Source organism: Sorghum bicolor, chromosome 8, assembly GCF_000003195.3.
Source record: "Sorghum bicolor cultivar BTx623 chromosome 8, Sorghum_bicolor_NCBIv3, whole genome shotgun sequence".
In the NCBI taxonomy this organism is placed as follows: domain Eukaryota; kingdom Viridiplantae; phylum Streptophyta; class Magnoliopsida; order Poales; family Poaceae; genus Sorghum; species Sorghum bicolor.
Genome location: NC_012877.2, coordinates 56,444,543 through 56,465,850, shown reverse-complemented (window position 1 = coordinate 56,465,850; position 21,308 = coordinate 56,444,543). Strand labels below are relative to the sequence as shown.

The window sequence follows — 21,308 nt, the reverse complement described above, 5'->3', positions numbered from 1 at the left end:
CTTCATGGCGAGCTTAATGAGCACAACAGCCTTCGGTCTTCACAACGAGCATAACAGCTAGAGGAGGAGTAGATGCGGGGACGAGAGGCTGGGGAGGGGGTCTACTCGACGGAGCTCCGGTTGCCTGCTTGAGCTACGATAGGTGCCGACAAGCAGTGAGGAGGGACCAGGGCGGTGAGCCGGTGAGCAGGGGACTCCGGCAGCCAAGCTCGTTGGGCGTGCTGAGGAGCATCGACGAGCGGTGACGGAATTCACACGGGCGCTTTAGCCAAACCTGTCTTCCAGAAAACGATCACCCCTTGCGTTTTTCTGGAGCTGGTAAGGGGTGGTGGATGGCTTTCTGGAGCCTGGCTTCAGGCCTCCAACAGGCAACCAACACAGTCCGAAGGTGCAGAGCCTGGCTGGAGATTAGCCAACCAACCAAACATACTCGTATTTGCCATCGCTAACCCAATCTTTGGCTCTTTGCTTTGCTGATGGATCGGTAGTGTTCTCCATCCAAACAGAAAGTGGCAGTGTGGCAAAAAGCTTCAAGATGTGCATTGTGTGTGTGTTCCATATATCTTTCGGAGGCATGTATATTGGCTACTGCTACATATGAGCTGCTTGGAGCTTTTTCCACCTCAAATTTGATGCTGCACGCCTAGCCACCACGAGATTCATGCATGTGCTGTAAGATTCTGTGTGACGGAGAATCTTAAAAAGTTTCTGGCCTTTGGTAGGAATTAAACAAGGCGAGAGTTTCAAAAAAATTGACCAGACACGGTGACACTTTGTTTAGATACACCCAAAATTCCAAAAGTTTACAAGATTTTTCATCACATCAAATCTTTAGACGCATGCATGGAGTATTAAATATAGATAAAAAACTAATTACACAGTTTGTCTGTAATTTACGAGACAAAATCTTTTGAGTCTAGTTGGTCTATGATTGGATAATAATTATCAAATGCAAACAAAAGTGCTACAGTATCAAATTTCAAAAACTTTTGGCATCTAAACAAGGTTTTGGAAATATGAAAAAAAAATTGGGTACTGTCACACTTTCGTTTTTATTTGTCAATTATTATCTAACCCTGGACTAACTAGGCTCAAAAGATTCGTCTTACTATATTTAATGTTCTATGTATATGCCGCAAGATTTGATATGACGGGAAATTTTGAATTTTTTTGGGTTTTAGAATGAACTAAACAAGGCCTTAAATAACTAGCCCAGAAGTGGATGGGATGGGTATACATAAGACCCAAAATCTGCATTGTCTCCCTCCGATCTTAATCTTGCTTTGGTTTTCTTCCAAAACCCCCCTGCGCACCTCTTTGCTCCCCTTTAAATAGGACGGCGTAAAAAAAAGGATGGCGTACAGGAGATCCTCTCCACTGTCATCGGAATGAATACCTCGGATGCAGATTTCCAGAGAATCATGACCACCCTCTGGTATCTCTGGAAAACGAGAAATGATATTCGCTTCCAAAGAAAGAAATGGTCTGTTTTCAACAGCGGATTTCGTGTTATGCCCGCGCCATGCTTGAATTGTCCAACATTCAGAACTTTTGCAGCTCCCTTAGCCTGCTTTCGGGGGCTAGAAGCTACTCTGATACTTCTATTATTCCTGATAACATCAGGTCCAATGCAAGGGCTAGGTATCTTCATCCTAGATCCCACTCACTATATCAAATCCTTCACCAAAGCTCACATAAACCAAGCTACCTCAGTCCTCATGGCCGAAGCTACTAGTATTGCACTTGTTGCTTCAATCACTTCCTTGCTTCATATCAGAAGCATCACATTCCTCACAGATAACCAGGTTCTGGTCGACTTCTTCAATGGCAATGAACTATGCTCGCCTCCTCACTAAGCTAGGACATCAAACCTTTTACTATCGATATGGTGATACATAGCCGACTCAAAATGCAAATGGGCCGAGCTGCAGAGGTCTGTCTGCCAGCCACCGCAACTTGCCGCAAAGGGAATTTGCAGACCTTGGCTGACAATGCTCTGGCCACAAATTGCCACACACACGCTGGGCCTAGTGACTAGGCCTAGCAGGGCCCGCTAGAGGTGGTGTTGAATTGTCGAATGTGCTGACCGTGTTGGTGTAGGGCACGACGGCGATGGCGTAGGCCAGCGAGGAAGGGCTCGCGGGCCACGGTGAGGAGGAGCATGTCCATGGTCTGCCCCGGCGAGATGACCAGCGTGGTACCGGCCGTGAACGGCTTCGCGTAGCTGGTGTCCGCCGTCAGCATGTGGTGGTTGGCCACCGCGAAGAAGAGCTCGTTGTTGAGTGCCACGTTGACGAGCCGCAATAGATATGTCCGTCCCGGCTTCACCCTCGTCTTGAATGTGTTGTTGATGCTATTGTGGAATGTGGCGTTGTTGTTAATGTTATCTTTTGAGACTAGTTAGTCCATGATTGGATAATATTTGTCAAATAAAAATGAAAATGGTACATCGTTGAAATCCAAAATTTTTTCGGAACTAAACAAGGCAATGGTTTTCAGTACCTCGCACGGACATTAAAAAAAGGGGAAGTGCTAAATTTCATGTGCCTGAAAACTACGTTTCTTTCCGGCGATTGTTTCTAGCCGTCCGATCTAAATGTCTTTCCCGGAGTTTTTGAACTATACATGCATGAAATCCTTTCGAACTTCTACTATACCCATATAATTTCGAGTAGCCTTTTTATTTTTAATCGGTCCAATCAGGATACAGGCCCTCCTTCCACGCACCTCTGGTTACTTCGTAGACTATCACATCCTCCTTGCCTTTCTTTTTGGTTGAATTTTTTTCATTCCTTAACTCATGAGTCATGACCCATGGGAGCCTCTGGTTATGCCTTTAACTGTCACATACTCACATATCCTCTCTTCCACCTAGCGAACAGTTCAAGTCAGCAACTTCCACTTATCCATGTTTTGTTTTAGAATTCTAAGGCCAAGCCCTCACCTTTTAACCATTGCCAAAAGACAGCATATCAGTTTACAGTGCAGCAGATGGGGAAACCATCTGTTCACTTACATCAAACTTGCCAATCTCGGAACCTCCATACGACTTTTCAGAAAGCTAAAACTGATGGCAAGAACGACTACAACGACTAAAGCAAAAGGACTTGTCAAAAAATAAAAATAAAAAACGACTAAAGCAAAAGGAAAAATAGAACTCCCTCCATCTTTTTTAGGCACCATCATCAGATCATCAGGATCTTGACCTTGGTGTCCAGCATTCCTCCCGAGTGACTCCACGCCTGATAAGTCTTGGCTTCTATTTCGGCAACGACAGCAATTGGGCAGCAGCTTCCTTGATCTGAGCAACCTTTATTTGTAGAATAGCTTTCTTCTCCTCTTGGCACATTATCTCCCATTTTTTGAACCATCGCAGCTACCCTGAAGAGAAGCATATCCATACTTCTCCAAGAATACTTCTGCTGCATTTTGGATGCTAAATAGTATTGACACACTATTTCTGTACAGAGTAAATTCCATTACTAGTGAACTGCCATACTAGGGAGTCTTCCTCATCACTAGAACTAATTGTAGAAGCTAATTGACAGACCTCATCCCACAAATCTAGCAATATTGAATAGCCAAGCTAGAGTTTCCAATATTACTCTGTACAGTTTCCAATATTGAATATTACTCTGTACACCATCCCAAAGACTAGCAACTGATCTATTTCTCTCATTCATACTCTGTACAATTTCCAATATTGAGTAGCCAAGCTAGGGTTTCCTATCCAATCATCCTCCCCAAATCTCACTTTACTAGTAGCCAATTACCTATGATCCATTTATACCCCATTTTGGAAGAGGTGCCTACAGTATTAGACTGATATTGACATTACTAGTCCTATACCTGTGATCCATTACCTCTTTCCAAAGCTTATTACTATCATTCTTATATCTTCTCAGCCAAGAAGCTAGCAAGCAAATGTTTAGATCTCTAAGGTTTGGGATCCCTAAACCACCAACTCTTTAGACATGGAAACAATCTCCCATCCATAAACAATTACTCATTTGGGAGTTGAGGATTTTAATAGACCATTTGGGAAACGTAACAAAGAAAGAAGATACACAGGGGTATTACAATCCAGGCATGTCTTAATCGGTAAAGCTCGAGCTGCAAGCTTCCCCCTCCACTAGTGGCGGAGCCAGAATTTTAAATTTGGGTATTCCTACTCCCACAAAGTTAATCTATATGTTAAAAATATAGTCAATTGTACTGCAAGTTAGCAACTTTAAACTAATATTTGCTTTCTAGAATATAGACTTCTAATTGAAATGCTAGTTTTTTTTACATGTTTTGAGCTTAAATATGCAAAATACTATATATTATAGCATTATACATTTATATATATAAATATATACACATATTTATATAAAAGTGTACCAAAATAGTTGGGTATTCCCGGGAATACCGGAGAATACCCCTAGATCCGCCACTGCCCTCCACCCTGCTATCTTTTCAGAATTTTGTCAACGGCTGAATGTCTTCTCTAGTAAGTTTGGAAAGTGTAGAGGAACACCTAAGTACTTAAGTGGAAAATCACCCACTGGACAGCTAAAAATGTGTGAAGCTCTATGAATCATCGGGTCATCTAAATTCATAGCATTCAGTTCACTTTTATAGAAATTGACTCTCATCCGTGATATCTGTTTCAAACCACATGATTACATGTTTTAAGTTCACTAAATGGGAAGTTTCAGCACTAGAAAACAGGATAGTATCCTCGGCATATTGTAAAGAAACTATACCTCCTCTAAAATCTTGCAACAACCCTTTAATCAAACCTGCCCTAGCAGCCTTGTCCAGTATTCTAGTGAATGTCCACTTATCCATGATATATTATGTAGGTTTGAGAAGGCAACCAAACACACATAGCCGTCGACAAAGAGGAAATAACCAGACGAAAATGTGTTGTTTCCATTGACCACGGATCAATCCATCAGATTTCATGGTGGTAACCCAAGAGAGGAAAATGTTCCAGCGTCCGATATTAGGGAGAAATCACAATATAAGGAAATTGTTTTTTGATATCTTACTAGAAATTGGTATATCAATTCCTCAATGATGTGCATGCGCAAGAAACACATGAACAATGCGGCATAGGTCGCTCAAGTTTTTTCTTTTTTGGAGACACAAGTGGAAAGAACATGCCGTCACATCATGTCTAATAACTTAATAAGTAGTGTGGTATATGGCATGGATAGCAGGTCTAAGATCATCATTTTTTTAGCGTCATCGATGATTAATTCCACAGTTTGTTTGTGAATGCGCATATGGATTTTGGCCTGATGACAAAGCCAACCGATGATTGTTGAGGTCACAGTGGTTACAACAAACATGGGTAGCATTGCGATGAATATGTGAATGTTTTGGGTAAAAAGGCAACCGTACGGATCTACAAGAGAAGTTATAACGTTATAGGATGATACAAAATTTTAAATTTACACAAGAGATGCAAAGAAGAATACAATAGATTTGGAGAGTGGTGAACGTTGCTACCAACAAAAAACTGAAGGTGACAAAAATTATATAACCATGGAGAATAACCTAGTACGTCTGTATACGACAACAGTTTCAAGTAAAGAAATGGTCGGTGATAACTACAATAAATTCTCATACCGGTCCATATAGTAAGACCAAATGGAGAGAGGGGCAACTACGATCAAACAAATAAAACGCTTAATGTAAAAATCTAAATATAAAAGAAGGCTAGCGGCTAGCCATCCACGCTAAGGATAGCACATTATTGCTAAACACGTACATATGTTGCGATATATTTTTGCAAATCTTGCAAAAGCCCTTGCGTCGCACGCACTCCATCCCCCAGCCTCATTCACACGATGAGCTGAGCTCTATCTGCTCTATAAATGAAAGGAGGATGCATGCATGGGGAGGAAACTGCTCGCCAGCAGGACTGCAATAACAAGAACGTCCAAGTGTTTGATGCATGCATCAAAATCATGGCTCGCTTGATCAACAAGGCTTATTCCCTAGCGCTGCTGCTCTTTTGCTACGTTTTGTCAGGCGCAGCTGAAGCGGCGTACAATGTCGCCGATTTCGGAGCAAAGCCTGACGGCCGGACGGACTCGACCGGCGCGTTCGCCAGTGCCTGGTCCGCCGCTTGCCGCCGGTCACAGGCGCCGGCGACCGTGTACTTCTTCCTGCTCAGCCGTGCAGCCTTCTTCACTGGCCCCATGCTCCAGCAGGATGATGCTTCAGGTCACCCGGACCAGCATCCAGACCGGGGACGACGACTGCGTCTCCGTCGTCGGCCCCGGCACCACCAACCTGCTGCGCGTGGAGCACGTCAGCTGCGCATAAGGTGCGTAGTGGATTGTTTGAATAATTTGTGCCCATACCACTGTTAGTTATCACTAGTCCATCAACTCGTGCTCTCGCACAGGTTAGAATCATAGGAGTAAATATTTGTATTAATATACTTTTAAGTGTCATGATGATATCAATACTCATTAATTTTTAAGAAATTACACCAATGTCACTTAAGATTAGTGAAAGAGTTTTATGTGAGATTTACGATGGGGAAGACGTAACCTCCTCCTTTTCTTGAGTTTGTTTTTTATCAACGAAAATATAGATATGTCCAACATTTTAAATACTAGTGTTTTAGAATATGATCGAGTCATGAAACCTTCATTGAGACTGGCGTAACAGTGCCTGCATAGCCCCAGTCCTCAGGCATCCTCCCTCCTTCCCCCCCTTTTTTTGCCAATAGAACCCATGCATAAAATGTAGGCATATATATAGGAAAGAACTTGAGTAAAATACACCGGCGGCCCTTTAACTTGTCGGCCTGTGCCACTTTGGTCCATGAACTTGGAAACGCGAAAAAATGCCCTCTGAACTTATCCACCTGTGTCACTTTGGTCCATGAACATGCAAATACTAAAATAACACCGACTGCATGGCACTATTCTGCCACGTGGCTGCCTCTGGTAGGCCATGCATGGCACCGTTTATGGTGCTGACGTCAGCAATGATGTCAGCACTTCTTTTTTTAATTTACTAAATTGATATATTTTTATTTGTAGCGTCAAATATATCAAATAATATATCAATTTTAATCGCCTCGATGAGCTCTTTCTAATGGTGTACTCCATTTTGTTGTTTGAGATAGTTTTATTTAAATGTTTTGTACAGGATGATATCATTATAAAACATCTATAAATCAATTTTCATAATTTTTCAATATTTATTTTGGCCTACAAAAAATCATAAAAGTTGCATTTATTAATTAAAAGAGATAATTTTAAAACAAGCAAAAAATATTCGTTTTCTAGGTTTCATATTTTTTCTAGGCAGAGTACATCATGAAGAGGCTACACAAAACATTTCATGAATTTAGCATTTCACTAATAATTAGTTATGAAATAAACAAACATTTGTTGACACGTTGAAAGAGCCTTTACACGCTCATGGACCAAAGTGGCACAGGCCGACAAGTTCAGGGGCCACTATTTTGCGTTTGCAAGTTTATGGACCAAAGTGGCACAGGCGGACAAGTTCAGGGGTCACTTTTTTGGGTTTGCAAGTTTATGGACCAAAGTGGCACAGGCTGACAAGTTAAAGGGCCGCCGGTGTATTTTACTCAAAGAACTTTATTATGGAACTGCATATGCATAATCTGAATTCAGACAAAACCAGAATATAAAGAACTTTAGGGAACTAACTGCATGCATAATATGAATTCAGACAAATAAAACCAGAATATATTTTTACTGGAGATCTTTTTTGTTTTATTACAATGGCAGCAGCTCGCCTCGGCCTGTTATCGTCACGGTAGACCAGGCAGGCAGGGGTCATTACAGAACCATACAGGAGGCGATCAACGCTATTCCTGCCCGCGCAAACAACTCCACCAGCGCGACTATCGCCAGGATCAACGTCAATCCCGGGATATACACGTAAGTACAGTCATCATTTATCATTAGTGTATTTCATTCACAAACTGCAGTAGTCTTTTTTCGTGTACAGTTTGCAGTGCCTGTCCACCGGGTTGTAGTAGTCATAGTAAGCGAGTAGCTGCTTGTATATGCTTGCAATTCCTCTCCTTTTTTTCTTTTTCTATCGTCTGATAAAATCTGCAGCAAAGCTTTTGCTGTCGTCCTTTCTAAAAAACTGCAATAGCAACTATATATTGTTGTGGTACGGTAAGAAAAATATAAGACATACAGATAGATCAGACATTGTAAATATTGTCAGAGACGGACGGCACTATGTAGCAAGGAGAAACGCCTGATAACGGCACTTGTTTTTACTCGACTTTTAAGAAAGCCAATAACAGGTTCTTATAGACTGGGAAAACCAGTTTAAAAGATGACACACACACACTTAAACTCCTAACCTGGAGCGAGTTTGATAGGAAAACCAACTACAAAACACAGAGCTCAGCAACCGAATACGTAGTTACGTACATCAGGATAACAACAAGCAACACGAAACTGAAAATACATAACTACGATGATGTCTGTGAAAGGGCCTGTGTAGCACGCCTTAGTGTTCATCCAATCAGACAATGATTAAGCCATCTCCCTCATCTTGGCTCTATCGGTCTCCTTGAGCAACTCTGCCCATATCTGCACAAAATTAGAAACCATATGAAGCACTGCATCTGGGCTGTTAGGGAAACGCTTCTGAATAGTCATTTTATTTATGTTGTTCCATAAAGCCCAAGCTCTTCCGGCAAAAAAAGTTAGGCAAAGACATTTTGATAGCCCTAACCTCCTAGGTAATCACCGAGAAAGAAGATCCTGGACTGAAATTGGGAACCCCTAAAGACCAAGCGCCTCTCTAATACAGCACCGGACATATTGCGCAAAAACACACTCAAAGATATGGTTGATTGTCTCCACTTTGTTGCACACACAACACAAAGGCACCCCATGCCAACCTCTCTTTGACAAAGCTAAGGCAGTTTGCAAATTTTATGGAAAATCTGCCACAAGAAGACTTTAATTTTTAAAGGAATCTTGCATCTCCACAAAATATCATGTAGTTTAGCCCTAACAACACCCCCTCCCCCCCCCCCCCCCCCGGGGGTAAGACAATCATATAAAGATCTTGTTGAAAAAATCATAGATTTATCCAAGACCCAATTAACCTCATCATTTCCACGCCTATCCAACCCCACAACCTGTAAAGCATCCTGCAAGTCCCACCACTAATCTAAAACTGCTCCATATAAATTTCTCCTAAGAGGAATATCCCAGTCCCCATAGGTCACAGACTTTTGCGTCAGAATTCTGGCATATTTCAACACCAGCCTATATTGGATCTTCAGAGCCATCAAGCCAAGTGTCATGCCACAAACAGAGTTCCCCATATGCACCTTATATTCAACCCCCAGTGGACGGGTGCTTCTTCACCTTATGCATGCTATTCTAGAATTGTGAAGTGCATGCCCTGTTTTGAAGACCCATGAAAATTGTTTCTTTTTAAATATTTAGCCTTCACTAATCTGCACCAAAGCTCATTAGAACCCTTTTCAATTTTCTAGATCCATTTAGTGATCAAGCATTGGTTCATAAGGTAAGTGTTAATGATACCCAACCCAGCCCCCCATGGATCTTGGGTTTACATATTGAAATCCACTTAGACATATGGTATTTAAAATCGTCCCCAGCCCCTGCCAGAAAAATTTGGACCTGTTTGAGTCCATCTTCCCATGAACCCCTTTAGGAAGCATATATAAACCTATCGCGTACATAGAGAGATTACTCAGACAAGAATTAGTCAAAATCAATTTGCCCCCGGCCTGATGTCATGAATTTACCCTTCCAGGGATCTAACCTCTTGAACATTCTATTGATAATACCCTGGCATGCCCCTACTCTCAATACCTTGTTGGAAATTGGGATTCCCAAGTATTTAACTGGAAATTCCCCTAACTTACAGTTTAGCATATTAGCCATTCTTTCTTTATCAGCCTGGGAGTACCCAAACAGAAGAACTTCACTCTTATGATAATTGATCTTTAACCCCCAACAACCATTATCAAATCAACCCATTGCTTAGGGAAGTTTTTCCATAGCAACACTTCTTCCAAAAATATTTGTTCGCTTGAGCTTATCAGCCGAATCTGCCGTCCATTCAGCAGTGTTTTTCTCTCACAACAAATCAGCCAGTAGTACTTTCTGCCACCTTTATTTCTACTCAAAGAGTGAAGAATCTCATATGCAAGATCACAACCCCCTCTAGAATATTCTACCCTTAATAAATCCAGATTGATTCTCACCAATAACCTAGATTCCTACCCTTATGACGGCATTTGTGCAGGGAGAAGGTCGTGGTGAACAAGCCTGGAGTCTCTCTGATAGGCAGGAGCGCCACCTCGACCATCATACAATGGAGTGGACCCTGGGACAAGAAGCACCAGTCGGAGTTTGCCCTCCATGTGCTAGCAACTGACTTCGTCGCCGCAAACTTAACATTCCAGGTGTTTTTATTAAATCATATTACTCCTTCCTGTATTTAGTATATATATAGAGAGAGATACTTAATTAGATACTAAGTGAGTCGATTATTGCCGCACGTGTGCATGCAGAACCCGTACGGGAGGGAGGGTAAAGGCCCGGCGGTTGCTGCAAAAATTGAGGGAGACAAAGCAGCTTTCTACGACTGTCGATTCATATCATTTCAGGATACCCTTCTCGATGCAACGGGGCGGCACTATTACCGTGGATGCTATATACAAGGCGCCACCGATTTTATATTTGGCACAGGAAAGGCTTTTTTTGAGGTATGCATGGACTTTTCAATAGGCTTAAAATTACTTTATATACTTCTCTAACCGCACTCATATTTTCCCCATTTGTATCGTGCTTCCATGTGTTTATAGTCTAATAGAATAATTACATAGTCCTGCTTTGGATTAGTTACCAATTATTATATATACTTTTACATCCCAATTAGTACTTTTCACCTTTGCATTGCACCTTCACGTATAGAAAAGAATGTCTTCAATTGAATCCTTGGATTCAACCATATATATTTGGCTTGGAAATCCACATGACCATCACTTGGTGCATATGCGAGAATATAATTTGGATAGTTGTACATGTCATGCAAGTTATCTTGAGTTACTTTCTCCCCAATGAAAAAAGCACCTTGAAGCATTTTGAGCTTTTTCCCCCCTATAATGACATGTGTAGGTAATTTAAATTAGGGGTTTATTTATGTTATCTTTGATAATAGTAGCTATGAGTAGTTAAGATCAAAATTCTAGAGTTACTTTTGTAATAGCTTATGTGGATAATTTTGATGGAGACTAGGTTTACTTTAGATTATTTTACATAATGCAATGGGTAATTCAGTTTAAGATTTAGGAATTTACTTTAAATATTTTTTTAATAAAGTGAGAGGTAAATATTTTTTTTAAAAAATACAGAACATGTCTAATGGTTATTATTGTTAATAGCGATTATAGTAGTAATATAAGTAATAAGAAGAATAGGGTTTCATTTCATCATTGACGCGTATTTATTGGGAAACAATAATTAACTCGCACTTTCTACACAACATCTGATATGTCTGTTGCACGCTGTTTGCTTAGAGGTGCCACCTGCACTCCACCTCGCACGTCGGCGGAGCCTTCACGGCGCAGCGGCGGTGCACGGAATCAGAGAACACCGGTTTCAGTTTTTACAGGTGCGAGTTGACCGGCACCGGGGTCGCCACGGCTATCCTAGGCCGGCCATGGGGCCCTTACGCCCGGGTCGTTTTTGCGCAATGCGACATGTCTAACGCGGTGGCGCCTATGGGCTGGAGCAATTGGGAGGACGAAGCGAATAACAAGTACGTCGACGAGTTTTATTATACCCTAATCGATCGAGGTGTAGATATGCATGTACTTTTCATATTCTGACGTATCTGACCGACGTGCATACCTGTTGTGGGCTTGGCTTTGGCCGGCGTTCTTTGGCCAGTTTCAGTGCTACGGCCAGGGATCCAGAACACAAGGCCGGGTCAAGTGGGCGCACAACAACCTCTCTCGAAAGGAAGCTGAGCCCTTCCTCACCAATGCTTGGGTGGATGGCAAAGATTGGCTTCGTCCGCCGCAGTAGAAACTTATTGTGGCACAGTCGTCATATATAAATAATCACTTCATCAGTCAATTGAACTTCTTAGTAAACCTTTGTGATCGGTAAAGTTGTAAAGATACTTTCCCATCTTTGGTTGGCGTGGACGAGGATGACAGTCATTAATTAATAAAAAAAAGGAACACACGAGATTCGTGAACAATCTATATACTAGCTCAGGTTGTGACAATTTTAGCTATAGCGATACAGCATTTGGAGTTATGTACAATAGTGCAACAGTGACAACAACAACACCGACTCACCCAAGAGAAAGAGACAAGAAGCCCAATGGTCGGGAATTTGTTGTTGTTAGAAACATGGGCACACCCGCCCTAAATTTGAGGAAATAATGGAGCAGACCTGCCCTCACCACATCGACAAGTCAAACCATGCATTTATTAAATGACACACAACAATAATAACTTCATGATCCAATTGACTTTGCAAACAGTAAATATACTATGTTGGTTGATGATGGATGGCATTTATTAACTTTGTGATGTCCTACTTATTCATAGTATCATATATCCATATAATTATTTAAAAATAGAAGAAGTGCAATGAATTCTCCAAACTATTTCAACCCAAAGAAAATGAAATTTTAACTTTTTGTCTACTTTACAAAAAGCTAGTGCATTTCTATACGGCTTTCCACACTGCACCCTCTCCTATCTAGTTATATCCTCCTAGCCACCTACTTCTCATCATGCCACAATTGTCTGAGGAAGTTTTCTTCATGGGACTCAAGGAATAGATGATTGAGGCGTGCAAGTTATTAGAGACAAGAGGCTTGCAATTCTTCATTTCTAATAGGTGGTGTTTCATTTACTATCTTAGACAATAAATTTGAACTTAAATTATAACTTTGGGTGTGCATTCTTGTAACAATTTTGAATAGATACGTCTTCCTTGAAGAAGTGCAAAGACAAAACACTACAATTATTATAAAATAGTTGGATACATGTTGCAAGGAATTCCAAGTCTAGCTAATCCTAGCAACTCCGTGGAAATGGAGGATCAGCAAATGGTCCATTTAGCACCCCTTCCACGATGATGTTGTATGCCTTCTCTGTCATGTGCATGCCATCCCAATTGGCAAAGTGGTGTGGGTCACCCCAAAGTTTTGCCGTGCCATTGCACTCCATGCTGGTGTGGTATGGTCCATCACCGCCACAACATGCGACTAGAGGATTACCAATACCTGCAAAGACAACACAAGCAACATGTATGAACATCATTAATTATCAATCAGATACATACATAACATCAATGATGTTCGATTCATTGTAGCAAAAGGATATTATAAACTCTAAAGTGCATTGGTCTACGTTAGAATCTGCATTAGACATATATATGAACATATAAATATAATAAAATTCTAGTGAGAATAATTTATCCACATGCAATTTTCTTGTCTTCAAACTAGGCTTGACTAGGAGTTGAGTTTGGGGCTAGGCTTGACTAGGAGTTGAGTGTGGGGGCTAGGCTACATGTAGAACACAAGCTAGTAAATACTCACCAAATCTGCCGGGGTTCTTGATGAATTCCATGGTGGCATTGTAGTAGTCAGCATATATTAGCTTCACATCAGGGTAAGTGATGTTGATCCGTCCGATGGCAGAATAAAGTTGTTCATTGTGCGTCTGCGAGAACTCGTTGAACCACCTAAGGCACCCATGCTCATCATAGTCCTCAGGGTTGTCACTATGGAACCTACTTAGGTATGATGCGAAGCAACCAATGGGGAAGTTATTGGGGATCAGGAACGCTTTCGCACCTGTACTGCAAATAAGCTCCTGTGTGCATGCATATACAGATAAGCATGTGACATATATACAAATGAATTGGTTATAAGAAAGAGGATGCATATATTGGTGTACGTGCAAGCACCTCGATGAAATGTTCTATGTATGCGATGACATCTGGAATGATATTTCCATCCTTGCTAGGTTTACCGGCGATGAAATATGAGTAGTAGTCATTGCCACCAATTCCACCCATCACGACAAGAGAATCACTTAGAAATTGCTTCTTGGCAGCTGATATATATAGGGAAAACAATCATGAAATGGATGCATGAGTTGATCAGTAAGCATATTCTACACATCGTGCATGAATTCATTATGAATGTCTTAGGATTGGATTGTTGTATGCTGTTGTTACCGTCTCTAGGAGCTATACGATCCACCATATTATGGAACCATCCCATTTGTGTGCCTAGACACCAGGGGCTGCCTGAGTAGAAGAGTTGCTCACGTGCCGTGGCACCAAACACAGCAAAGTTGGCACCGTGTGGAAAATGTCCAGAGTCCTTCTTAGGTAAAATTGGTGGTATCAATGGCAGCTTCAGTGCTTGCGCTGTTATAATATATATGGCATTAAACAAATGGTGAATAAAACCAAAAGTTTTTCCAGAAAGAAAAGGAGTAGTTTTAATTTCTACTAGCAAATGGATGAGTGTTTTGGGGCCACCCTGCACTTGAATTTTCTAGCCCTTGGATTGAGATCCAATTACCTATATATGTTTTTGTCCCCATCTCTTATTTTCTCTAGTTTCTCTCAGACCTGAACCTACCACACCATTATTGCTAGTTTGCTAGGTCCCTCACCCATCCTCTTTCTCCTGTCTCAAACAACTCTCACTAGCTACTCATCTCACCATACTAATCTCTCATTTTGATGTGAGCCCACTCCGACTCTCCCTATTTGGCCATAATCCTTAGCCTATCACCAGCCGTTGCCAACCATCATACCATCCTTCCGATGGATTAGTTTAGGACCTATTTAGATTGTAGCCTAACTGCCTGAGGTTGCCATGAATAACTTTAGGTAGCCAGTAGACACACTTTTCTTTAGCAGTATTTAGTTGCTGCCAAGACTTTGTTAGTCAATTGTCCCAGTTGACATAGACTAGATTTTCTTCCCTAATTTTGCCTAAGGTTAATAAGTTGATATTTTTCCTGCCACAAAAGGGTTGCAGGATTAACCTTACTAGTCTTAGGGAAAACAAAAACTGTGGCAAACTTAGTTTTGAGCATAACGGCCCCTTAATACCACATCATCTACTCAACATCAACTAACATTTAGGATTGGATAAATGAACTAATTTTAGACTATTTTTGTTGCCCTAAATTTTAATGTTGACTGGAAGGAGTAATAAGTGATTAATAAGATCGTTAGAGGCCTAACTACAATCTCTCAACCCTTATCCTAACTACATTCTAGGGAAGGAGGTTGCTAGAGCTGTAACTAAAGTTGGAGAAGGTCAGAGGGAGTTCCTCAACACAAATTCAGAATAGATTTACTAATCTAAAATTTCTAAGTATGTATATGTTTCTTCAAAAAAAAGTCAAGTGTTGAGAGGCTTGGATCTGCTCGAGTGGTTAGCTTTAACCAAAAAAAAGGATTTAGTGAAAAAGGAATATACGCACCATAGAAATCAATGAGGACACGGCCATCGGACATGCGGCCAGTTGGGTGCCTAAAAAATGTATTGCCATAGGGGGCTTCCTTGTACTTAGATGCATTCTTCCCAATCAAATGCACAAAATTGCCAGTATCCATACTATCATCGCCAAAACTGAAGATGCGCTTGTAGCAGCTGCACAACCCTACATGGGAATTGAGCAGGAGGACAACAGGGACAAGGACGATGACAACCACTGAGATGGAAACATGGCTGCTCATCTTCAAGCACCGCTAGCTCTCTTTGCATGTGCTACTAATGAGACTTGCTTTGACCAATATTTATAGCAAATTTTGGTAGTGGTAGCAGTCTAGTGTTTTTTTAAATGGTGGTATATCTCTAGGAGCCCACTGTTTTTTAGGAGTGGTATATCTCTAGGTGCATACTGTTTCTTGAGTAATGGCACTCACTCCATTCTAAATTATATGTGGCTTTGACTTTTATTGGTGCATCTATGCATCTAGATATATAAATATGTCTAGATACATAGCAAAATAGATGCACCAAAAAAGTCAAAGCAACTTAGAATTTAGAATGGAGAGAATATATCTCTAACAGTCAACCATTCCTTGTGAAGATATGGAAAAATTGGAGTAGGAATAATATAATTATTGTTCACATTTGAAAGGATCAAGATGCCCAAGAGGGGGGTGAATTGGGCTTCTCTAAAAATTTAAGCAACCTATAAGCTCCAATTCAACCCCTTGTGCCTAGTGTGACTTAGAGAGCTACCGGATAAAAAGTTTTGCAACCTAGTTCCAATCCTATTCTAGCATGGCAATTCTAAGAATGTAAAAACACAAAGTAAATGCTAGAAAGTAAAGGAGTAGTGGAAGAAGGTGCTCGGCGATGTTTTGCCGAGGTATCGGAGAGTCGCCACTCTCCACTAGTCCTCGTTGGAGCACCCGCGCAAGGGTCTTGCTCCCCCTTGGTCCGCGCAAGGACCAAGTGCTCTCTACGGGCTGATTCTTCGACACTCCGTCGCGGTGAATCGCCCAAAACCGCTCACAAGCTTGACACGAGCCACCCACAAGAACTCCGGGTGGTCTTCGTGCCTCCAATCACCACCGAACCGTCTAGGTGATGGCGATCACCAAGAGTAACAAGCAAAGAACTCTCACTTGACCCAAACAAGACACTAGAGAGTGGTGGATGCACACTTGACTCTTGGAACTCACTAGAGAAGGATTCTCTCAAGAAATCACTCCAATCTCAATCCTCTCTAGGCTCTTGCAACTCTCTTGCTCCACAACAAGTTTCTCTGATGTTCAAATGGGCAAGAGAGCTCTCATGGACGAGGTGGAGAAGTATAAATACTATCCACGAAGTCCAAAGGTCAGCCAACCGTTTTCCACTGAAAACGGGGTCACCGGACGCACATTATGTTGCACCGGACGCACTGCACCGAGCGTCCGGTGCTGCATAACGGCTAACTGTACTTCACTCTGACAGGTCACCGGACGCCAACTCTCAGCGTCCGGTGCACCGTCCGGTGCAAAGGGAAAAATTACATGCTCCCTGCGCATGGGACCGGACGCTACCCGGTGCGTCCGGTGCTAGCGTCCGGTGCTCAGGGGAACTTTGCAAGCTCCCTGGGTAAGGGACCGGACGCTGCCCGTTGCGTCCGGTGCCAGCGTCCGGTGCCTAACCCTAAGCACCAAACTGTTCCAACGGCTAAGGACCTCACCGGACGCACTCACAGAGCGTCCGGTGCAGCGTCCGGTGCCCCTTTGGGCACCCAAACTTCATCGAAACGTGAACGCTCCAACACGAAGTTTGTTCCTCTCGATCTAAGGACTATCTCTGAGCTGCCTAGTGCTAGGTTTACCAAGTGTGCACCACACCTAAACCTAAAGCCTTGCCTAAGTCAAGCTACTAGATCAAAGCCCCTCTTAATAGTACGGTCAAAAGAAGAACAAAGTCCTAAACTACTCTAAGTGCCCTTCTTCACCATATGGCACTTAGACCTAGTCTTGTCTTGACGATGTCCATCCCTCCTTTGAAAACCGAAACGATTTCCACTATTAAGTAGGCATGTACGTCCCTGTCCATCGAGTACCTATATACCATGACCTTACCTATGACTTTGCCTCTGCAAAACACACGTTAGTCATAGTAATCAATAATGTCAATAATCACCGAAATCACTAGGGGCCTAGATGCTCTTTCAACATTTAATGGACATATATATATATAAGGAGATCATGATTTGAGTAATCTAATCTGTAAAAATTTGGAGCATATTTTTCTACTATCAGGGCTATAGAATGCAAGCCGCCTCCTTCTCCTAATGGGTCTTGCATCCTTGCCACCATTCGATGCTCGAATCCCATGTGGGTGCAAGCTAAGGAAAGTGACGACATGGCTCTTTTTGGATCCTTGTATGCCCCATATGACCCTATGGTAGCAGATCTGTGCTCAGGTCTTATCGGGCCAAAACTCAGCGGGTTTGGGCGGGTCCACGGGCCAGGTTAGGCCTATTTTGTTCAAGCCTAACCTTACTTTATGGGTTAGCTTGTGCTAATTGTAGCCGTGGTACCTAATAAGGTGTGTGGTGACGTCTCCTTGGGCATGCGGTAGATCAGACTGACTAAATGAAGAGCCAAAACATATAAGCGTTGGGAGACAAATTTCTTAGAGCAACTCCAACCCACCTCCTAAATAGGCCCCTAATTTAAATTTAGGGACTTGGTCTAAAAAAATCCACTCTAGCCCACCTCCTATATTGACCCCCATTTTCCATGCCCTCTCAAATTATAATTTGAAGTCCCCAAATCCAGCAGCCACTATCCCTCTCTCTCTCTCTGCCGTCTTGTTGGGACACCGACCGCAACAAGCTCGCTTTCGTCTTCGCCACCGTCCGGGACGGTGACGCCGGCGGCGTCGCCCCGCTCCTCTTGCTGCGGTGCATCTCTGCAGACATGTACGTCTGCATCCGTGCCAGCTCCGTCCCCAAGAATGTCGCTTTCTTCGCCGTCCGAGACGGTGACGCCGGCGTCGACGACTCGGGCCCCTTGCCGTGCTGCATCGTCCCGGACATGTATGCGCGCATCCGTGCCAGCTCCAACCGCAGCGCCTCATTCTCCCGCGCCAGCGCCGCGTCCGCCATGGCCTGCGCGCGAGCTCTCCCGGCGGCCGACGACGAGCAAGGGAGGCGTCCGCGGCGAGGGCGTTCGCCGTGGCGTCCAACGCGACGGCGCATGGGGCGGCGGTGGTGGGGAACAAGCTGAACGCGCACCTGGTTCCGAGCACACTCCCCGGCGGCGTCCAGCGCGACGCCGAGCAGGTCCTCTGCGGTAGCCTAGTCAAGCACTGCCGCGACACGGAGCTCCAGGTCGCGGCACGCCTTGGCGGACGCCGCGGTGGCGACGGCGGTGTGGAGGAGGCGGCAGAGGAACGACGCCGGGATGCCGGGCGCGTCGGCGGACGACGGGAGCACGTCAACGACGAACTCGAGCAGGGCGCGCTAGTCCGCGCAGTCCCGCGGCGCCGCGAGGATCTCGGCCAGGACGAGCTCCGCGTAGCTCCCCGCCGCGGCACCACCACGGCTGGGTCCGCGCGGCGGCACCTTAACGCTGTGACGACTCTCGCAAACGAGCGCGGCGACAACGCCGCCAGCTCCACCTTCCACACCCTGGGAGCCGCGACGACGCCGCCGACCCCGACGTGGTGGTGGTCGTCGTTGTCGTTGTCGGGAACAACGCCTCGCGGCCGACGGCGAGCGCGGCGGCGGCACGGAGGAGGTCGTCGTCGGGCGCCTCACAGGACCGGAGCACGGTGACGGCGCCGGGCAGTGTGCGGAGCGCCGACCGCGCGAGGAACTCGTCCACGCGCCGTGCGAGGTCCGCCGACGGGTGGCGCATGTCGAGGAACGCCGCGGCGCAGCGTAGTGCCGCCGCGTTGGCAGCGTCGGGCGCGTGCGTAGGTTGCGTGTGTGTAAGCGCAGCGCCGCGTGGTGGTGACAGCGGCACGTGGGCGAGGCGTCGTTGCTGGCGGCGGTGACGACGGCGCGCAGACGGATGCAGTGGGGTGCTGGAGTTGTTGTCGAGCAAATAGGTAGTTGGGCTGGAGTTGGAGTGATTTTTGGCCCCTATTGTATGCAGCCCAGCATGCAAATAAAATAAAATAGGGACCCAATTTGCATGCTGGGCTGGAGTTGCTCTTAGGCCGTAGGAATCCAACATAAATACTATCATTGGTGGCGGTTTACTGTGCGTACGAGGAATTTTTGGTTACGTGGTTTCACATATTTGTAGAAAAATCTGCTAGTGGGGTATCCTATAAAGGTACAGTAGGTTCACTATGTTTGTCAAGATTCAATTTAATGAATAGAAGCCTATATATGAAGTTGGAAAGCACGTACAAAAATAAAGGCTAAAATTAGGACAAGTTCTATTCGATTAAGAATAGGATTATTTGTAACCAGTATATCTATCTATGTTTAAAAAAATACTATAATATCTATATCTATAATCTATATCCATTATCTATTACAATATCTTTGGAAAAATCCAATACACTGGAGTGCATAGAAATTAATTACAAGGTCAATAAAATCAGAGAAGAACTTACACTTTTGGATTTTGATTAAGCAACAAAGTCTAAGACTAATTAATTAATTAATAATAAACTAAGAAAACTAGCAAGTTGAATTCCATACAACTTATGTCTACATAACGAGCTAGTTTTATATGAAGAATATGAAAAATTAATAGTTTGCTCTACAAATGAATTGTACGGAGAGAAAAAAAATACCTAAATAAATATTCCACACAAACTAGAATTAGCAAATACCTAAATCTAAAATTTAAATTTAAGAAGATGATAATTTTATTTCCACTATTATGTTAATACAATAGTGTTAAAATAAGATCTTTGCGACCATTCATAAAAAATAATATTTTTACCAAAATAAGAAATAATATTTGTAGATTAGGGGAAGAAAAAGTTAAAGTAACATGCATCCATATATAAGAAAATGAGAAAAAAAACATTTATAGATAATATTGTTTCGTCTATCTAGATATGTGGGCCCACTTAATAAAAAATATAAAACATGTCATTCATATAATGATCTATTGACTTAGATTAAATGAAGAACTCATGGCTAATAAAATTAATTAGTACCACATTAGTCGAACATACATCCTTGGATTTTTATGATGAATTAATGGGTTATATTAAACCAAAAATTTCATGGCTTATACAATTAATAAGTATTTAGTTACATGACCATGTATAAAAAATAAAAAAAATATATTTTAGGATCATGGGAAAAAAACAAAGAGTGTGTCTTGACATGGGAGCCTCCACTTAAAAAAAGAAAATAACATATACTATTTCTACCCCATTAATTAGAAAAAAGAACGCACACTGTTGTATTTTATGATTACCTAATGGCATAGATTAAAGCATATAATCCATACCTTAATACAATTAATTAAAAATAAATTAACAATAATTAATTCAATAAAAAGTATATTTGCTTTTTATTGGAGTTGTAAAGAAAACATATAAATAAACAAACATAATTACTAAAGTTAATAACATTTGAATGAATATAAAATTAATAGTTTTGTCTCCAAAAAATTGGGAAGATAAAATATATAAATGAATAGTCCATATAAATTAGAATTACAAAAAAATATAAATTTAAAATTGAGAACTAGAAGAATAGTAGTTTGATTTATAAATTTTGAAAAAAGAGGTAATAAAACTTAGTGTTGATCCTCTTATTCTTGCTAGTC

General features: G+C 42.5%; 2 protein-coding genes across 2 annotated transcripts; one reads left to right on the top strand and one right to left on the bottom strand.

The window, feature by feature from the left end:
* On the top strand, nucleotides 5,922–12,240 carry LOC8068100 (putative pectinesterase 11). Its single transcript, XM_002443346.2, has 6 exons — nucleotides 5,922–6,322; nucleotides 7,770–7,922; nucleotides 10,294–10,453; nucleotides 10,562–10,756; nucleotides 11,570–11,811; nucleotides 11,943–12,240. Exons 1-6 carry the CDS (start codon nucleotides 5,961–5,963, stop codon nucleotides 12,109–12,111), a joined length of 1,281 nt encoding a protein of 426 aa, XP_002443391.2. The 5' UTR covers nucleotides 5,922–5,960; the 3' UTR covers nucleotides 12,112–12,240.
* On the bottom strand, nucleotides 13,010–15,787 carry LOC8068099 (GDSL esterase/lipase At1g28600). Its single transcript, XM_002442307.2, has 5 exons — nucleotides 15,527–15,787; nucleotides 14,259–14,453; nucleotides 13,986–14,134; nucleotides 13,615–13,891; nucleotides 13,010–13,296 (listed from the first exon to the last, which is right to left on the bottom strand). Exons 1-5 carry the CDS (start codon nucleotides 15,780–15,782, stop codon nucleotides 13,088–13,090), a joined length of 1,086 nt encoding a protein of 361 aa, XP_002442352.1. The 5' UTR covers nucleotides 15,783–15,787; the 3' UTR covers nucleotides 13,010–13,087.